The sequence below is a fragment of the Mirounga angustirostris genome, unplaced genomic scaffold (assembly GCF_029215605.1).
Source record: "Mirounga angustirostris isolate CCGP_5_RB_7025 unplaced genomic scaffold, mMirAng1.0.hap1 SCAF_13, whole genome shotgun sequence".
Lineage (NCBI taxonomy): Eukaryota > Metazoa > Chordata > Mammalia > Carnivora > Phocidae > Mirounga > Mirounga angustirostris.
In genome coordinates this window covers 42,100,235-42,120,946 of record NW_026991721.1, presented here as the reverse complement: position 1 = coordinate 42,120,946, position 20,712 = coordinate 42,100,235, and the positions used below count along the sequence as shown (strand labels likewise).

Sequence of the window (20,712 nt, the reverse complement as noted above, 5' to 3'; positions counted from 1 at the left end):
ACACTGAAGAGACATTTCTGGGATAAAAAAGACAATGACTGACTGGATGAAAATGCTTGAGAGAGAGGTCTTTCCTTCTCTGGGCCTTGACTGGTCCTAGCAAGCAAATGACTTCATAAGCCCTTACATCTCTTCCACTGGACTAATCACAAGGTAACATTATTGTATTACTTTGTCAATTTTACAATAACATTGTATTACTATGTTCATTTCCCCCATTACCATAAGCTCTTTAATGACAAGAACTTCAGCATTCACTTTTAGGTCCTTCACTGTCCAATGCATATGGTAGGCACTCAACATTTGCTGGGTAAATGGAGGATAAATGAACGATAAATGAACTCACATTTTGCTTTTTCTTCTCCTGAACCAAAGCTACGTAGCGCAAGGCAATCTTGGTCAGAGTTGTAGCAAGGGAGGCAGCAACAAAGAAATCTCCATCCAGAAGGAAGCCTCTCAGGGGAGGTCTGCAAAGCAATCAAGGAAAATGAAACCCAACCATTTCTTAAGCAGCATGCAGTTTTTGCATAAATTATTCAAATAAGCCTATTTAACACTCTCACTGCCACCCTTCAGTGAAGAGGATCTCAATTAGCTCCCTCTTTAGCTTTTAGAATAGAAAAAGGGAAATATACATGGTTTTACAACTTATCTTCAAAAGAGCTAGAGCCAAGTGAATATGGAAAGAGAAAATGATTCCGAGTGTATGTACTGGAGCCAATGAGCTACTTCAAATTCCAACTTATCTATTTATTGTGTCCCTACAGGTAAGTTACAAACCTTCCTAAGCCTCAAATTCCTCTTCCGTAAAATGGGGATAATAATAAACTGTATCTCAATAAGTTGTTAAGACTATAAGAGACAAACTACTTACTACAATGCCTAGCATATAGTAACAACCATTAAAATTTTAGGCATTATTTTTATCACGTTCATTATAAAATTGGAGAGCAAAATAAGGCAGAAAATATTAAAATTTTAGTCCATCAACTAGAAGTGGAAAATCTTCAAAATATGTTTCCCAAGCACTAATACAGGCAACAAAATTCACAGTTACCTCCACTGAGCATTTTCTTTAAATCTTTTTTTAGGATTTTATTTATTTATTTGAGACAGAGAGAGAGCGTACAAATGGGGAGAGAGGGAGAGAGAGAGGGAGAGGCAGACTCCCCGCTGACTAGAGAGCCCAACATGGGGCTCGATCCCAGGACCCTGAGATCATGACCTGAGCCAAAGTCAGATGCTTAACTGACTGAGCCACTCAGGTACCCCTCCACTTAGCATTTTCCATGTGAGTTAAAATAATTTTAAAGAGAACAGTTATTTCAATGAAAACAGTTTTAAGGAGCAGAGGATTAAAACCATCAACACAATTCCTAGGAGAAATTAAACATCCTCCTTTCAAGTATCTTAAATGGCAAAGATTTCCATTTTGGTCAAAAAAAGCAAATAAGAGGAAAAAAATCATTTGTTCTATACTCAGGAGTAGTAATTTAAAAAGTATAGATGGTAGGGCACATGTGCTGTAGATTACCTTTCTTCCTCTTTCTTCGTGGGTCGAGAACTGCTTAGGGCACTCTGAGTTGCATAGGTGCCCATCTCAGTTACCAACTTCTGAACTGGCCCCACAGTTATTTCCTCTTCAGGTTTTAATTCTCCAGCTTCTTTCTTTATTTCTGACTCCACAATTGGGATCTACAAATCAATTGGAAATACCAATTTAGTAATAACATCAACAGCAAGCAAAATCGTATTTAAATATTCAATCATTTCTATGGAGAAGGCAATTCCACCAATGGGATTTTTGCAACTCTGCATTCAATTTTCTTTCCTTCCCAGGATGACGTAGTGGGAAGAACAGGGGCTTTGGAGTTGGATGCTACTTAGTTGTTGAATGGTTCTGGGCAAGTTAATTAAACTACTCAGTTTCTTTCTCTCTTAAATGGAAATCTTAAATCTATCCATACAAGTTACTTAATAGGAAAATGCTTAGGACAGTGACTAAGACAAAGTACATACTCACTAAGCCTTATTCCTCTTCTCTATCCCTTCCTCTGAAATACTAACCAAAACAGCACCTGTTCCAAAATGAAATAAATCTGACTTATGTGTACAGAATAACTTTATCAACTACTTTTTTTTTTAAAGATTTTATTTTATTTGATCAACTACCTTTTAAAAAACCAGATGGCTACTATGTATTTATTCCTCAATACCAATCATCTAACTTAAGCTGTAAGAGTCTTCAATCATTATTGGTCAATTCCTTTTTTCATACGTGAAAAACCTGAAGTCCAGTCAGTTAATATAAATTAAGAAATTTATATCCAAGGTCCCAGAGTTAATTAATGGCAAAAGCAAGACTGTAACCCAGGTCTCCTGACAAGCACTATTCTTCCTATTCTACCATTTGGTTGTTTGGGTGAGGAAAACACTGCCAGTTTTAGTACACAAATAGTCTAATGTTGGGCGCCTGGGTGGCTCAGTTGGTTAAGTGACTGCCTTTGGCTCAGGTCATGATCCTGGAGTCCCGGGATCGAGTCCCACATTGGGCTCCCTGCTCAGCACGGAGTCTGCTTCTCCCTCTGACCCTCCCCCCTCTCATGTGCTCTCTCTCTCTTATTCTCTCTCTCAAATAAATAAATAAAATCTTTAAAAAAACAACAACAAAAAACAAATATAATGTCAGCAGGTTCTTGTAATACTCGCATTCTCCTTTCAGAATATACAGGGCTAACACAGAGTTTTACAAGTCTTTTTCTTCTTTTCAAACATATAACCTTTGGTTCAAATAAAATCTTACCTGAAAGGGTAAATAAAACAGGCAAAAGAACAGGTGTTATGGCTCAATGCAGGGGAGAGGGATGCCCCTAGTTTCCCACAGCCTCTAAGCTTTAATTATCTGGGTAATTAAAACACATTTTTCAGTGTTTTTAACTCCAATACTACTAAATAAAAACATAAAAGCAAACCACCACATAAAAGTCAGATTTACTAAAGTAAAAATCACCATTTACAGTAGCATTTACTGAAGTAGAACATACCTCCCCAAGGGACCTGCGGACCTCAGTCATCACACTCTGAATGTCTTCCTTGGTACTACAGTATTCTCCCAGGATCCATAATGCTCCTCGGTAAATCCTAAGGGAAGAACAAGTTCTGAAACAGGGACATTGCTAACAAATCTTAAAGCAAAGTGAATTTAAGCTCAAGAAAGAAAGTAAGATTCGCAGTTCCAAGAGACTATGGATGAAATTTTAAGAGGGAAATGTAACAAAGACACTAAGTTTGATTCTCTCCAGAAATCACAAGGATTAAAAGGAAAATAAGTATTCTCACCCATTATTATTAGGAACACTTTAAAATTGGTAAACTCATTAGTAAAAATAACAAAATGTCTCCCAGAAAGGTGTTATCCTCCATTTAGGACAGAGTTAAGGTAAATTTTATCATTTACTACTATAAAAAATGTACAACTTTGATATAAAAAGTAATTCACTTTTTATTTGTAGTCACTGAAAAGGCAGGATGCTAAACAGATAAGGAAGGAGTGCAAAGGATCAGTAATTAAAAAACTCCAGAAACATAAAGAAAGCAACAATTCTCTAGTTAAGAATGTTAAACTGAATGAAGTCTTTAGTTATCTTTTCCTTAAGATTTTCATTAAATTTATTCAGAAAACTTTTTAGAAACTAAAACTTTTTTTTTAAAAGGTTTTATTTATTTGACAGAGACAGACACAGCGAGAGAGGGAACACAAGCAGGGGGAGTGGGAGAGGGAGAAGCAGGCTTCCTGCGGAGCAGGGAGCCCGATGTAGGGCTTGATCCGAGGACCCTGGGATCAGGACCTGAGCCGAAGGCAAGACGCTAAACGACTGACCTACCCAGGTGCGGGCCCCCCCCCCCAAAAAATATTCTTAAAGGGTATACCTTCCTAGTTTTTCTCTTTCCTGAGACTGGCCTCCTGATATAAAGACTGGAGCTCCAGTAGGCATCTTAGCCATGTAGATGAGGGCCCACACCCTAGAAAGAACCTGGGTCCTAATGACTTATATTGTCCTAAGTTGTCATAACTGCCCTCTGAATCTTTTTTAAAGATTTTATTCATTTATTAGAGAGCACAAGGGGGAGTGACAGAGGCACAGGGAGAAGCAGGCTCCCCGCTGACCAGGGAGCCCCATGTGGGGCTTGATCCCAGGACCTGAGCCGAAGGCAGCCGCTTAATGACTGAGCCACCCAGGTGCCCCTAGGCTGCATTTTCAATCCCTCATTTTAATAAATACTAATGGGGGATATAAATAATGGTATCCAAAAAGTGATACACTTTAAAAATATGTTCCTTAGTCACTTGAGGATTCATCATGTTTTAGAGGAAATAAGGATAGAGAAACCTAGCTAAATCACACCTACAAAAGCAAATTTTTGCCCACAGATTATGGATTTACTGAGGTTGGGGTGAGGGGATGTCTACTGTGATACTTATATTGACTTTAGTATCTTGATTCATTTCTTCTCCCTTACCTGTTCTATCAACTGACCCTTTATATTTTTATTTTTTTATTTTTTTTAAGATTTTATTTATTTATTTGAGAGAGAGAGAGAGAATGAGAGACAGAGAACATGAGGGGGAGGAGGGTCAGAGGGAGAAGCAGACTCCCCACCAAGCAGGGAGCCCGATGCGGGACTCGATCCCGGGACTCCAGGATCATGACCTGAGCCGAAGGCAGTCGCTTAACCAACTGAGCCACCCAGGCGCCCTCAACTGACCCTTTAAAGATAGAAACTGATAAATTGCTTGCTTGACCTTAATTAATTAATTAATTTTTTAAAGATTTTATTTATTTATTTGACAGAGAGAGACACAGTGAGAGAAGGACCACAAGCAGGGGGAGTGAGAGAGGGAGAAGCAGGTTTCCCGTGGAGCAGGGAGCCTGATGCGGGGCTCGATCCGAGGACGCTGGGATCATGACCTGAGCCGAAGGCAGACACTTAACGACTGAGCCACCCAGGCGCCCCTTGACCTTAATTTAAACAGACTTTAAACCTACTTGACAGATTTAATAGCATGAAAGACTTCAAGCATCTTCTCAACAATAAGCATTCTCAGGTTATCAAAGCGCTGAATGGCTTCACGAACAAACTCCAACACATCAGCAGCTGCTGCTTCATTATTGTCACTGAGAAATTCCATTAACTGAAAGGAAAAAAAGGAAAACAGGGTAAGTTATATAATTTTTTAAAAAAGGTTTATTTATTTGAGAGAGAGGGAGGCCACATATGTGCACACAAGTCGGGGGAGGGGCAGAGGAAGAGGGAGAGAGAGAATCTCAAGCAGACTCCACACTGAGCACTGAGTCCGACATGGAACTCAATCTCATGACCCTGAGATCATGACCTGAGCTGAAATCAAAAGTCGGACACCTAACTGACTGAGCCACCCAGGCGCCCCATAAGTTATATAATTTTCACAAAGAAAATTTTAAGTTTTTTAGTTTTAGGGTTTTTTTTTTAAGATTTTTATTTATTTATTTGACAGAGAGAGACAGAGAGAGAAGGAACACAAGCAGCAGGGGTGGGAGAGGGAGAAGCAGGCTTCCCGCTGAGCAGGGAGCCTGATGCAGGGCTCGATCCCAGGACCCTGGAATCATGACCTGAGCCGAAGGCAGACGCTTAATGACTGAGCCACCCAGGCACCCCGAAAATTATCTAAGTTTTAAGAAGTAAACAAATTTACAAAGACTATAATAATTTTTGAACATATAACAAAATGTAAGTTGAGAGAAAAAGCACTGCTATGTAAACAAAGTCACAATGTCTTTCCTGGGTTTTGTGCAGCCAAGCTTATTACAAAAAACTCACTATAAAATGAAAGCTGGAAATACACAACTCAAAATAAAGTAACTGGATACTCCTAAGTTGTAACTAAAAGTAAAATCATTTCAGAAAAAATCTGTGGAGTTCAAAGACAAAATTTCAAATTACAACATACCTCATTTATCTGACAGTGACAGAAGCCAATGATTCTAGGTACATATATTTTTCCTATAACTAAATCCTTCAACTTTTAAGAGGTAAAACTATTTGAAAGAAATACTTGTTTGTGCTACTGGATGATATATATATATATACACAGCATAATTTTATCATAGGTAACTGTAGCAAACACTGATTATAGTAATATGTGGAGGTATTTTTGTCATTATATTTTTGTGTTTACTTTTTTAATGAAGATGTAAGAGAAAGAAGTCAGATTCCTTATCCTTCTGAGCTTAAGGGTGAACAGAAAGGTCACTTCTGACCACAAGATTTAGTGATTCTACTAAACAGTTTAACTGCTAAATAACTAAACCTTTCTATTCTTTTAGAGAATTTCAAAATTAAAGTCATCAGAATTACATACCACAGGAATAACATTTGCAGCCATATCTGGAAATCGGACAGAACAGGAATGCAATGTTCTCACAAGGAGTTGTCTGTATTTGTCAGTATCTTCATGCTCAGACACATTATTTGTTTTAATCACTTCCTTCTTCAGAACAATAACCAACTAGAGAACAAAGTAAAAATACGTGGGAATTACATCATGTTTGGCCTGACGGCTTACAACAGTGCTGTCAGAGTTTTGTTTTACCTCTTCAACATTCCTAGAAGAGACAAGATCCAGTGCTAACTGCAGAGTTTTCTTGCGTACTTCTAAGTCTGGTGTGCTCAATACTCTCAGGATGTCCATAACCAGATCCTGAGAAAGAACAAAAAATCCAGAATTAACACCAATATTAAGAGAAAAAAATCCTAACCACAGAATAGAGGGTTCTGACCATCATCACCTTAATTCTTTCAATAATAAAATCACTGGTGGTGGAAGAACCAGATATTTTGGGTATCCTGATGTAACACAATATGAAGTATATAATATCACATATGATGCATTCAAACTGCAAATGTTTACTGTGACTCTATCAAGCTTTAGCTCAAACTCAGTTTATAGAAAATTCAGAAGTCAGAGAAACAAACTAAATGACACCACCAGAAAGTAATCAGATGTATCTACAAGGAGGGGCATCTTACAGGACAACTGGTCTGGTCTCTTCAACAAGCCCATATCATGAAAAAAATTAACTGCTCCAATTAAAACATCAAGGACATAACCCGGTAAGACATATGGTCATGAATTAGACAAGCCAAACAAAAGGGGTATTTCAGGGACATCTGGGAAAATTTGACTTTGGAGTTGGTATTAGATAATATTAAGAAACTATTAATTTTGTTAAGTGGGATAATGTTATTTTCGCTCTGCAGGAAAATGTAATGTTTTAATGGCACATACTTTAAAAAACACTATGGCAGATAAAGATTTTAAAATATAGCACAACTAATTTACAAATGATTTTACTTCTTTAAAACTTTAAAAAAATTTCACTGATAAAAAAGTTCTAAAAATCACGGGGCGCCTGGGTGGCTCAGTTGGTTAAGCGACTGCCTTCGGCTCAGGTCATGATTCTGGAGTCCCGGGATCGAGTGCCACATCGGGCTCCCTGCTCGGCAGGGAGTCTGCTTCTCCCTCTGACCCTCCCCCCTCTCATGTGCTCTCTCATTCTCTCTCTGTCAAATAAATAAATAAAATCTTAAAAAAACAAAACAAAAACAAAAACTAAAAGTCAATTCCTATATAACTTTCATTTACACTCACCAGTTGTTAATATTTTGCCACATACTTTATCCCACTCTCGCTACACCTAAACATTTTAGTGTACATCTCCCATGAATAAGGATAAACTCTTATATAACCACAATACAATTATCAAATTCAGAGAACATTGGTAACAATGATATCACATAATATACAGTCCGTAATTCTCATTTCTCTAATTGTCCCAATCATGTCCTATAGAGCAAATTTTTTGTTGTTGCTCTGATCCAGAATAACATTGAATTTAGCTGTCATCGGGCTTTATTTTTTTTTTTTTTTAAGATTTTATTTATTTATTTGAGAGAGAGACACAGAGAGAAAGGGAAACAAGCAGGGGGAGTGGGAGAGGGAGAAGCAGGCTTCCCGCGGAGCAGGGAGCCCGACGCGGGGCTCGATCCCAGGACCCCGGGATCACGACCTGAGCCGAAGGCAGATGCTTAACGACTGAGCCTCCCAGGCGCCCCAGGGAGAAGCAGACATCCTGCTGAGCAGGAAGCCCAATGCGGGACTCGATCCTGGGACTCCAGGATCATGACCTGAGCTGAAGGCAGTCGCTTAACCAACTGAGCCACCCAGGTGCCCCCATGGGGCTTTATTTTTATAAAAATCATTATTCTCACAGATTTCACAGGTATGCTGATAATTCCATAGAATTATCTTTTATTCTCAATCAGTTGGCATATTTTTCAAAAACAATAAATTATATTCAAATTAAAATGAATGTATCTCTATTGTTAATACCAAATGTAGTACAAATAGAAAAGATATAAGATAACACATTAATTCATATTAGAAATATTTTTTATGGCAAATACCCTAAAAGGCTATAGTGATTCAAGAGTTACACCTTAGCTGACCAAAATTTAAATTGCCCAGTCTCCAAGAATTTAAGTTAACCAAGATAGCAAAGCTTGAGTGTTACCTCAATTTGAAAAAGATTTTATCTAGGATTTCTCCGTTTCAGATAACATTTACCTGTAGTACTCGTTCATGGGCAGGATGCTCTTTTAATTCTATCAATCGATCCAGAACTATGAGCTTTACGTTGTTGTCACTCTCCTTAATAATTAAATCAATGTAACACTGAGCAGCTGCCTATATAAAAAAAGAAACACATTTTAGGAACACATTCATCCATCTTAAACACAGAATCTGAAAATAAGAAAAAAAAAAAGTCCCCAAAGAAGCCAAAATACATTCACTACTTCTGCACTAAAAGTTTACGAATATTTCCCAAAGGAATGTGTCCCTCTGTTCCCTATATTCTAATAAATCTCATTATTTTCAAGTTTAAAAAAGTTAAGAAGAATCACAAGTTAAAAGGATGAAAAGGGGCTGTTAGAGGCAGAAATACTAACAGTCAAAAATTAAGGGTTGAAACTAAGGAACAAGGCAGAAAAAAGCTGACAGAGTATCCCCCAAAATATAGCTACTGAGTATCTTTGAGTTTAGGTGCGAAGTCTAACACACCTGCATTACAGTACAGAAAAATCAAGGCTATAAAGATGACCCTGACTCATTAAAAGCAGAAGACAAAGGAGCAAATCTGAAAGAGCTCCCAGTGGCCAAAGCTGGAATAGTATGATCAATGAAACAAATAACAATAATGATTATAATACATAGAATAAAATGGCCATACTGATATGAAGAATGAAGAAGGGAGGGAGGGTGGGAGGTAAAGGGACAGCTCTTCTTGCAGGACTCCAGTTAAGAAATGTATAATGAGGGAAACAGAAAGTCACCATTAGAATATCACATTAATAACTGCTATACAGAAATGCTAAAATCAGTTGGTATAGGTTTGAAGAGAAATAGGTTATTTGCAGTTTCAAAGTATCTTCCCATGTTATTTACTGATTACAAAAGGAAAAATCATAACTTAACAGTGGAGATATCTGGCAGGCATCACCTTAACCGACTGATCAAGGTTAACATCACTAACAGTATTCCAACATCATGTACACTCCTTCACTGAGAAAGGTTCATCACTTCCATGGTATTCTTCCCCAAAATGCACAACCTCAATCTAACTGTGAGAAAACATTAGACATACTCAAATTGAGGGACATTTTACAAACAAATTGACCCAGTATTCTTCAAAAGTGTTAAGGTCATGAAAAACAAGAAAAGGCCTGAGGAAGTGGCACAGATTGGAGGAGACTAACACATGACAACTAAATGTAATGTGGGATCCTGGATTGAATCCGGTACAAAAAAAGGAGATTGGTGAAGTAAATTGGTGGAATTCAAATAACATCTACAGTTTAGTTAACAATATTGTTCCAATGGTAATTTCTTAATTTTGACAATTATACAATTGCTATGCAAGACGCAAACATTATGGGAAGCTGGTGAAGGGTAATGAGAACTTTGTCCTGTTTTTACAACTTTTGCTGTTTTGTTGTTCTGTAAGTCTAAAATTATTTCAAAATCAAAAATTAAAAATTTTTTTCTAAGTATTGGCAGGTAAAGCAATCGAGTCTCCTATTAATACAAGCTGGCTTTATAGAACTATTCATTCTCTGACTATATTAGGGGTTCCTCATGTAGTCTTTTTTTTTTTTTTTTAAGATTTTTTATTTATTCGAGACACAGAGATAGAGAGAGAGAGAGAGAGAGAGCATGAGCAGGGGGAGAGGCAGAGGGAGAGGGAGAAGCAGGCTCCCTGCTGAGCCAGGAGCCCAATGTGGGGTTTGATCCCAAGACCCTGGGATCATGACCTGAGCTAAAGGCAGACGCTTAACCATCTGAGCCACCCAGGCGCCCCCCTCATTGCAGTCTGGATACAGTAAATTAGAGAAGAGAAAGCTAACATTCCAATATTGAAAACATGCACTGTAATGTTTTTTTTTTAGGATCCATCATGTAGGATCCAAAATTCATTTTCCCAGATCTAGGTTTTAACGTAATTAAAGTATGGGGAGAGATCTTAAAATACCAGTATCATTCTCCAGAAACTAGAAATATTAGCATTCTCTCTGTGTCTCCCTTTCTTCCCATGTATATGTATGAAAGCAGGAAGGAAGGAAAAAAAGATTGGACTACGTAAGGAATCCAATAATTTCACAACATTTATAAACTGTTATTTCTGTGCCATGTAATGCCACGTAATCACAAAGTAAACTGCAATGCCACTAAATCATTAAGCGCTGGGGTGCCTGGGTGGCTCAGTCAGTTAAGTGTCTGACTCCTGGTTTCGGCTCAGGTCGTGATCTTGGGGTCCTGGGATCAAGGCCTGCCTTGGACTCCAAACTTCCCTCAGAGTCTGCTTGAGATTCTCTCTCTCTCTCCCTCTGCCCCTTCCCTCCCCTGCATTCTCTCTCCCTCTCTCTCTCTCAAGTGAATAATAAATCTTTTAAAAAAGAGAACAAATTAAAAAATAAAAAAATAAATAAGTGCTAAGACAGCGTATCTATCATCTAACTGGCACCAAAAGAAATAAGCAGTACCTTGATTGCAGTAGGCGCACTAGAGAGTGTCACTAATGTTCCGGCAGCTTCATATTTTACAGCTGGGCTAGATGACTGTAATAAGTTATAGATGCAGCGAATGAAACGAGCCCTTTCTGATGGATTAGCATGACAGACCTGGAGAAGAGAACATTTAGGTTTCAACTGACTCCAGGGACACCTGCTTTCAAACAGATTTTTTTATAGATGTCAGCTTAGATGCTAGTTTTCTTAATCTGAAAACAAAGAATAATGATATAAGGGCATCTGAAGATGTCAGCCAACATGAGATAAGACACTGTGACTGGTAATTTCAGGAAGAAATAGGTTTTACTTCAGACAATTGTTACAGCTACTCATTCATTTATTTATTCAATCACAATTAATATTCTCACTCTTTCACAAAAGATTTTCAAATGGTTTATAATAAAAGATATGCATACTATACACAAGTGAAAAAGAACAAGAGAATGTAAAGTAACAAAATCAAGGACCAAGGACGCCTGGGTGGCTCAGTTGGTTGAGCGACTGCCTTCGGCTCAGGTCATGATCCTGGAGTCCCGAGATCGAGTCCTGCATCGGGCTCCCTGCTCGGCGGGGAGTCTGCTTCTCCCTCTGACCCTCCCCCCTCTCATGTGCTCTCTCTCTCCTCTCATCCTCTCTCTCAAATAAATAAATAAAATCTTTAAAAAAAAAAAAAATCAAGGACCAAGTGCATTAATATGGGTACTGTGACAGGATATTAGATTTGGTCCTAAATTTTTACTCTGGATGTCATGTCAAAAAGGGAAACATGATGGATATCAATCTCAATAGCTAATAAAAGGAAAATACCCATTCTTAAAGCAAGAAAGATAACCCCTTTCTCAAGTACTATTACTTATTTATTTGGAACCATATTCCATACTGTGGAGACAACTAAAATTTTCTATGCTATCCTAAATATATTTTAATACCTTTACCCATGAAGCAAATATTCCTTATTCTTCCTTTTTTGAAGTTGGTTTTTATGTCAGATTTTCCTTTAATATATATATATACAGTCAAATCTCTTTTATTTAGGCATGGCTCAAAAACTATTTCCTCTTACTATAACCTGGATCCTGATAGACAAAGAAGTCTCTGAACAGCAGAGAATTCCTATTTTTGAGAGCCTCAGCAGCATCTCTAAACCATACAATGAATTAAAAAAAACTATATATTTACAGTTCTGGTTTCATCTTAAATGCCAAACCTAAATGACTGATTCCCTGTGTTGAAAGGGGCCCTTTTCTTTCAGAATCAAAGACAGCGGTCATCAGCAGTGTCTGCTGTGGGTACTTTGTCAATATTGTCCTATTTAGTAAAGTCACTCCTGATGTGTATTTTTGTTGGCCTCCAATGGTGTCAATAGCAAAACTGGAAGTTATTTACCTTTTATCAGAACATTAAGATACAATCAATTCTTTCAAAGAATATATCGAATTTAAATGTTGCCAATAAAGCACTTCATTTTAAAACCCCAATCTCATCTAGTTTTAGACTTCCTATTGGTCAATGGCTAACAATGTCATATTGATATATTTAAAATCTATTTTCCTTTACAAACAGGGAACACAGAAAATATTTAAAGCTTTTTTGATTTGTTTTTAGATTTCCAAAGTAGTCTGGTGTGTACTCAAGAAAAGATCTTGAATTTTTTTTCCAAAGCCTGATTCATAATCTATTCAGTTACTGAATAGTGCACGATGATTTCTCTGCTGCTGTATTGGGTCAAGCCATGAGTTTTTAATAGAATTCTTTTAGGAGGTTTAGAAAAATTGGAAGTGCTTGGAAAACACAATAAACCAAAGGAAAAAGAAAAAAAAGGCTTTCATAGATTATGCTATAAAATATTTCTACTACTAAAACATAATATCCCAGCAATTAAGCAACATTCCAGAAAAAGAGAATTTAACCTTGTCTTAAGCTCTTAGAGTGTATGTTACCCATTTTAGTCTTACCTTATAAATTAATTCAACAATAACCAACTGAAGAATGTCTCCAAATGTTTGAACTTGATCAATGCAAGTACTTAGGTAATCCAAAGCTCGATCCTAACAAAATAAAAATACATTTATCAAATTCCACCTCATTCAATAAAAGGACTTAATCAGTGCAATCTTTAAAAAACATACACAACTGAATATAAAAGAAATGAGGAAATCAGGGCAAAGAAAAATTAAATGAAGGGAAAAAAAGAAGGTTAACACATTCATGTGAGAAATAAAGTCCAATACATTTCCTAGAAATGGGCCAAAAATTTGGGGTCTGAATTTTCTAGCAGCTAAACTGAGGAGAAAAACACTATGTATTACATGATTCAGAGTACCCATACAATCAAAACAAACCAGCTGTTTAGAAGCATGTTATTCCTACTTCTAAAACTTAAAAGAAAAATCTCAACGATTCTCATATACTGAATACTGATATAGAAAACTATGACCTCAACAATATCTCTACAGCAAAAGTATCAGGAAATTTTATTGAACTTTTTCTGATTATGCCCCCCGTGTAGGTAAACAGCATAACACCAAATATATAGGTCAATAAAACCAACTGTACAAGAGGACAAAAGATCCTGGCCCAAATAAGCAGCTTTCTTATAATCTTGTTCACAAGATAAAATGACAGCATCTAGATTTCAGAGAAATGGACAGACTCCGTATCTTTCAGTCTTCATTATTTCCCACATTTGGAGAATACTGGACAGCAAAAATTCCAAGATTAAATGCCACCAAAGTATGCAGTCACTGCTGACCACCCTGCCATCCCCCCACCCCCCTGCCGATCCATACACTTTAAGCACTAGCAGAGCTGGATGTGGAGTTGACAGCAACTTATGAAATCTGAAGAGCCTAGTAAGGATACACATCTACACTGAAGACCACGCTTCTTTCACAGACATGGCTCAGGGTGAACCCTATACAAAGCTACCACTTTTCTCTATTAAACAATTTTAGATCTATACCAATAGAAGGAATAACAGGTTCAAGCCCCAAAACAGAGTGTTACAAAATATGGCCATAATTATTTCAATCTGGAAAAACTGTCAAGTGGCTATTATTAAATATCTCTCAGTTGTTTACTAAAAAATAAAGTATATACATAAGCAATTGTCTGGAGAAAGATTAAGAAAAAACTATTTTATACAAATTAAGTTCAAAAATCTAAAAAAACCCAAAATACACGAACACTTGTACTATAAAAAAATCACTGACTAAAAACTTGATTAGGCCTATGTAAATACTTTTAATTATCATTTGAATACAGTCATAAAAGTACTTTTTAAAAAGTACTTCACCTGATCTGCATGAATTAACATCATAAAGGCATTCCTTTTGCAACTTGCATCCTTCTCATTCACCAGAAAATCATGTATCAGTTCAGGAGCATCAGGTATAAGATGTTCAAAATTCCTTGAAATAAAACAGGTAATATTCATATTAATGAAAACCTACTTTGTTATTTTAGTAACTGCCTGGACACTACTAAAATAATCTTTATCAAGCTTTATAACACTGTCAATTGTTTTGCTTTTTGAAACCTTAAGTCAATTAGAAATGTGGGTAGAAATCACAAACTTACATCTTCATCTATTAAATTATCAAATTATATGCTTTCTACATTAATAAAGAAAAAGCTGACTTTTTCCACAGCTATCGTTCACCGGAATATCTCTAATAATTGTCTTTCATATACTTTATATACTTCATAAACTTTAGGAATACAAGATCAATGCTCATGATGACATTCTCAGTGTACTGAAAGAGTCTTAAGAATTATCAGGAATAAAAATAGTCCCTTGAGGGGTGCCTGGGTGGCTCAGTCAGTTAAGTGTCTGCCTTCGGCTCAGGTCGTGATCCCGGGGTCCTGGGATTGAGCCCTGCATCGGGCTCCCTGCTCAGCGGGAGAGTCTGCTTCTCCCTCTTGCTTGTGCTCTCTTTCTCAAATAAATAAATAAATAAAATCTTTTTAAAAATAGTCCCTTGAATTGTATAATTATGCATTATAATTACTTATTCACTTACTTGCTAACTTACTTCCTATTCAGGAAAATTTTAAGTATTTGTAGCATACAGAATAATGAAACCAGCTTAAAAACCATCACCTGACTTCAACAATTGTTAATTCATGGCCAATTGTTTCACCTATACCCCTGCCCACTTCTTCTCCTCCCATATTATTTTGAAGCAAATCCCAGACCACTTATCACTTCTTCTATAAATATATCGGCATATTATAATTGAGGATACTTTTTATTTTTTTTTTAAAGATTTTATTTATTTATTTGACAGAGAGAGACACAGCGAGAGAGGGAATACAAGCAGGGGGAGTGGGAGAGGGAGAAGCAGGTTTCCCACCAAGCAGGGAGCCTGATGTGGGGCTCGATCCCAGCACCCTGGGATCCTGACCTGAGCCGAAGGCAGACGCTTAACGACTGAGCCACCCAGGCGCCCCATAGGATACTTTCTTTTTAAAACAAATCATAATACCATTATCATACCTTAAAAAACTTAAAATTCCTTAATATCATCATATACAGTGTTCAAATTTCCCATTGTCTTACAAATGTCATGATTTTTGTGTATGCAGTCTAGTTTAAGTTCTGAAATTTGTGTAGTCTGTATGTAACTTTCAAAGAACTCTACATTATTAACCAGAATACCACTTCCCCTAGAGATAACAAAATCTAATGTAACAATAAGAGAACTATGAAATAGAACAATCAACTCTTAAAGTACAAAGATATTTATAAAAGTTACATCCTATGTCTAAATAGATTGACACCAGTAATTACAAAAACCAAGCATTCTAGTCTTATCTAACTGGTTCTTTTAAGTCGTTTTTATTTTATTTTTTATTTTTTTAAAGATTTTATTTATTTATTTGAGAGAGAGAATGAGATAGAGAAAGAGAGCATGAGAGGGGGGAGGGTCAGAAGGAGAAGCAGACTCCCTGCTGAGCAGGGACCCCGATGTGGGGGCTCCATCCAGGACTCCAGGATCATGACCTGAGCCGAAGGCAGTCGCTTAACCAACTGAACCACCCAGGCGCCCCTCCCCGCCCCTTTTTAAAAGATTTCTTTAAATCATTTTTAAAGTCCAAAATCTTCAGCTTTCAAAGAACAGGAATCAATTGAGAACTGCAACCTTTCTCATTAAAAAGTTCCCTCCTTGGGCGCCCGGGTGGCTCAGTTGGTTAAGCGACTGCCTTCGGCTCAGGTCATGATCCTGGAGTCGTGGGATTGAGTCTTGCATCAGGCTCCCTGCTCAGCAGGGAGTTTGCTTCTCCTCTGACCCTCCCCCCTCTCATGCTCTTTCTCTATCTCATTCTCTCTCTCAAATAAATAAATAAAATCTTTAAAAAAAAAAATTAAAAAAAAGTTCCCTCCTTAAGGCTTCTAAAGGTAAAAAGACAAGACCCACATTCCACACAAAGGGAATTCAAAAACAGGGTCAAAAACTCAAAACCTACAAGGGCTAAGCAAGTTAACTAATTAAGTGAGCTGAAGTACAACTGAGAATGATAGGCACTGTAAACTGCAAAGTATACAACTTATTTAAAGGGAGCTATTGTCAATTTCAGCATAATGTTGTCATGCAGAAACTAGGACCCAGGGTTGCCAGATCTTTTCAATGTTGACAACATAATAAGAAGAAGAAGAAAAAAAAATATCGTTCAGGCTAAACAAACATTATCTGCAAGCTACGTACAATCTGCAAGGAACTGCTGTGGTACCTCTAGTCTAAAAGACTAAATAATCCTCACAAAACTAAGCCACAGGAGTACCTTTATTTACCTATAGATTGTATAGATGGCCAAAACAGCATTTCTTCTAACATAGCTGTGTCGGTGCTCCAAACAAGCACGGATAGCTGGCATTAAAGGTTCTAGCAATTCTGCTTCTTTCAATTTGCAAAGAAAACGAAGAGTGGATCCTCGAATAAATTCATTAGGATGCTGAAGATCCTGATAAAGTTTAAATATGAAATGTTGAGTTCCAGCATTTTACAAAACAACACACAATTAAGTGCAAAATTTCCTATAAAAAAATAAGAAAGTAAGTTTGTGGAAAAAGATCTAGATTATCAGACAATTTCCTTCAGATTCCTGTCAAATCAATTTTTACTTATCACATCAATGTCTCATATTTTGTGTGTCACTGGTTTTTTTTAATTAGTAACATAAAAATGCATGAAAAATGTCCAAAGAAAGTTACAATAAAATTTTTTACAGTAACTTTTTACAACTTCAGTTCCAATTATCAGTAACTTAGATCTTATCCCAGATTTAATTTTAAAAATTAAAACAAATCCCATTCCATGAATTTTACAATTAAAATCAAAGCAATATTCAGAAATAACCATGGTTTGGTTTACCTTTCTGTATGCATCACATACAAGGATCATTTCATGTAAAAGTCTCCCATCTGGAGTTGTTTTAGGAACAATTTCCCAAAATACCAGAAGTAATTTTTTGATGGTATGATCCTGAAGAGGTAGCACAAAACGAATGATGGTCATCAGAAGTCCAGGAAGCTTTTCACCATTCAGAATCATAATGATTACTTTCTTCAAAGCTTCAGTCTTCGACTTCACATCTCCTTTCTCTGATTCAAAAAAAAAAAAAGCACAATCACTTCAAAGGAAAATTCTCCAGATAATTTTACAATTCACAAAACATTTTCTCACTTTACCAGCAGTAATGATAATAAAGTCACTAAAGAAAGTGACAAGGGGGGACACCTGGGTGGCTCAGTTGTTAAGTCTGCCTTGGCTCAGGTCATGATCCCAGGATTCTGGGATCGAGCCCCGCATCGGGCTCCCTGCTTGGTGGGGAGTCTGCTTCTCCCTCTCCCACTCCCCCTGCTTGTGTTCCCTCTCTCGCTGTGTCTCTCTGTCAAATAAGTAAATAAAATCTTAAAAAAAAAAAAAAAGAAAGTGACAAGGGTTCTTGACCTAGCTCTGCCACAAACAAGCTGAATGATTTTACACAAGTCATTTATCTCTGAACCTCATGTTACTTTACATAGAACATGAAGGCACTGGATTAGATCTCTGGTCCCTAACCCATGGAGTTAATGTAGAAGCCACGAACCTGTAGGTATACCAAATGATGCATGTCTCAAACACAGATGTAGCTATTTTTCACAGTGTAAATAGATGCTGTTAGAATAAATGGCTTCTATCAACATTGCTTTTAGTCAGCTGTGTATTTCCTCAAAGTTACCACCACTATCATGAGGAGAGGAAGGGGAGGATCAGTGGCATTTGTTTTTAACATTAGATCTTCAAACTCAAAAAGGCTGGGAACTAATACACTAAACCCCAAATCCCATCATATTTCTACGGGACTATAAATCTTACGTGCTCGCTTCAGCAGCACATATACTAAAATTGGAACAGACTACAAAACTTCAGAATCTTTCTTAAGAAATCAACTAAAAAACTGGAAGAAAATTAAAATGTACTAGATAAGTAGCCATTATTTAGAATTAAGGATGAGATATTTAAGATACTAGCTTATTGTTACTTAGCTTAAAGCAATTTACACTATAAACTATATTATGCAAAACAATCTATAATTTCATCATTATCACTGCATACTGAAGAATTTATGGCAAAAATATTTTGTGTCCAAAATTCAAAGGCAGGAATGTAGGAGGCAAGCACATCGCTACAACTGCTTAGATCACAGAAATAAGCAAATATCTAGGAGACGGGAGGACAGAGAGGGATGACGAAGTTTTTAATAATCTTACAGTTATCATGAGGAAAAGAACAGAACTAGGAATACATTTCCAACAATTAGAGCTAAGTGGCTATCAAATGAAGAGTTCCTTGTTGTTGCCAAATAGACAAGAGACTGTGAATGACCAGCTGGTATTTACAGAAAGGATTTAAGTTTTCAAGAATTACAGTAGGTAAATCAAAATTTCTTTCCAGCCCCCAAGGGCTCTATATCTATTACTAGCTTGGTATGATATTTTCACATGTTGCAGAATAGAGAATATTCTCAGGTTCTCAATTTGTGTTCAATTGAGAACACAGTAAGGGTTCTTGCCAAACTTATTCCACAAGGGTGAACATTTTTGTTTAAAACACACTTTCTCATGTGTCTCTCCCTGCTTCAGAGTATCATATCTCCTGCCACATATGGAAAAAAATTGGTATTGCCATAGCAAGTCAAGAAACAAACAACTGGGGGCGCCAGGGTGGCTCAGTTGGTTAAGCATCTGTCTCTCAGGGTCCTGGGATCAATCCCCGCATCTGGCTCCCTGCTCCACCGGGAGTCTGCTTCTTCCCCATCCCCCCAGTTCTCCCCCCCTGCTCGTGCATGCATTCTCTCTCTCTCTCTCAAATAAATATATAAAATCTTAAAAAAACAAAAACAAAAACAAAAAACTGTAAAATTATGGAGTACCAATCTGTGCAAACCTTCAGTTTTTAAGTCTGTGAGGATGACAAAAACAAAGCATCAGGAAAGGTGACAGTAGCCGAGAGCAATCACCCTGATAATAAGACAGATTGGGCAAAGTTTTAAGTGGCTAAAGTTGTATTTGCTGAGCCTAAATAGGTTTTCTTATCTTTGCCCTGAGCTTCCTTTCTGAATATTAAAAAAAAAAAAGTTTTTTTTCCTAATCTGTTTGATAGCATAAAGGACACAAAGTCCAAAAGGCATAAAACTTATCATTATAAAGCTGATGTCTTCTTTCGTTCCAGTTTTTGACTACTTTTCCCAAATTAGCAAATCCTAAGGGTTTAGCAGGATAAAGCTCCACTTGTAACTACATGTTAAAAAGTTTTAGAAGTTTCATAGAAAACATGTAAAAAATCTGTATCATTTACAATTCAAGCCCCCTTAGCCCGATTTCCATTTATTCCAATTCAAACTGAGGTGAAGGATGTTTTTTTCCTACATCTTCAAACTTTTCAGAACTTCTTTTCTTCCATACCCTACTAAAAATATGGAAAATTTCAAATATTCAATTCGCCAAAATCTACCAAGTACTTCCTACTCCAGGCTATGTATGGTCATCAGATCTCATGTCCAGTGACTAAAAGCATAGGTAAAGTAACTCAATATTTCACAAAAAACGATTTGTTACTCAAATTGGAAACTACTTCTAAACTTTTTCTCACCTCAACTCTTAAGATACAGTAAAAAAAATACACATAAAATTTGAGATTTGAGACTACTTATTTATTTCTTGATAGGGGGAAGACAGTTAAGGCAGCTGTAATTAAGAAAAAGGTATTGTTACAATTAAGGGCAGGTTTTGTTTATCTTCCCTGCTGTAACCTTAAGTATCTGGGAGTCTAAAAGTGAAAACTTTTTTTTTTTTTAAAGTAAGCTCTATGCCCAACATGAGGCTTGAACTCAAGATCCTGAGATCAAGACTGAATGCTCTACCCACTGAGCCAGCCAAGTGCCCCGAAAACTTTTAAATTATAAGAAAAAAAAAACAGTAATGAAAGTTTATTCATTAACGTGCATTCCATTCTACTATCATACATAAACATGAAAAAAAAAAAGATCTGTGGCTTTTGT

At 36.9% G+C, this 20,712-nt stretch overlaps 1 protein-coding gene across 1 annotated transcript in view; it reads right to left on the bottom strand.

Moving 5' to 3' along the window:
* Window positions 1-20,712, bottom strand: part of COPB1 (COPI coat complex subunit beta 1) — a 38,252-nt gene that overhangs the window by 15,164 nt on the left and 2,376 nt on the right. The window contains exons 3-14 of the mRNA XM_045894084.3: window positions 17,541-17,770; window positions 16,961-17,130; window positions 14,462-14,576; window positions 13,122-13,214; window positions 11,140-11,277; window positions 8,666-8,785; window positions 6,632-6,739; window positions 6,401-6,547; window positions 5,049-5,194; window positions 3,045-3,141; window positions 1,535-1,695; window positions 347-467 (exon numbers count right to left, since the gene is read on the bottom strand). Coding sequence (XP_045750040.1) covers window positions 347-467; window positions 1,535-1,695; window positions 3,045-3,141; window positions 5,049-5,194; window positions 6,401-6,547; window positions 6,632-6,739; window positions 8,666-8,785; window positions 11,140-11,277; window positions 13,122-13,214; window positions 14,462-14,576; window positions 16,961-17,130; window positions 17,541-17,770 — 1,646 coding nt within the window. The remainder of the gene's footprint in view (window positions 1-346; window positions 468-1,534; window positions 1,696-3,044; window positions 3,142-5,048; window positions 5,195-6,400; window positions 6,548-6,631; window positions 6,740-8,665; window positions 8,786-11,139; window positions 11,278-13,121; window positions 13,215-14,461; window positions 14,577-16,960; window positions 17,131-17,540; window positions 17,771-20,712) is intronic.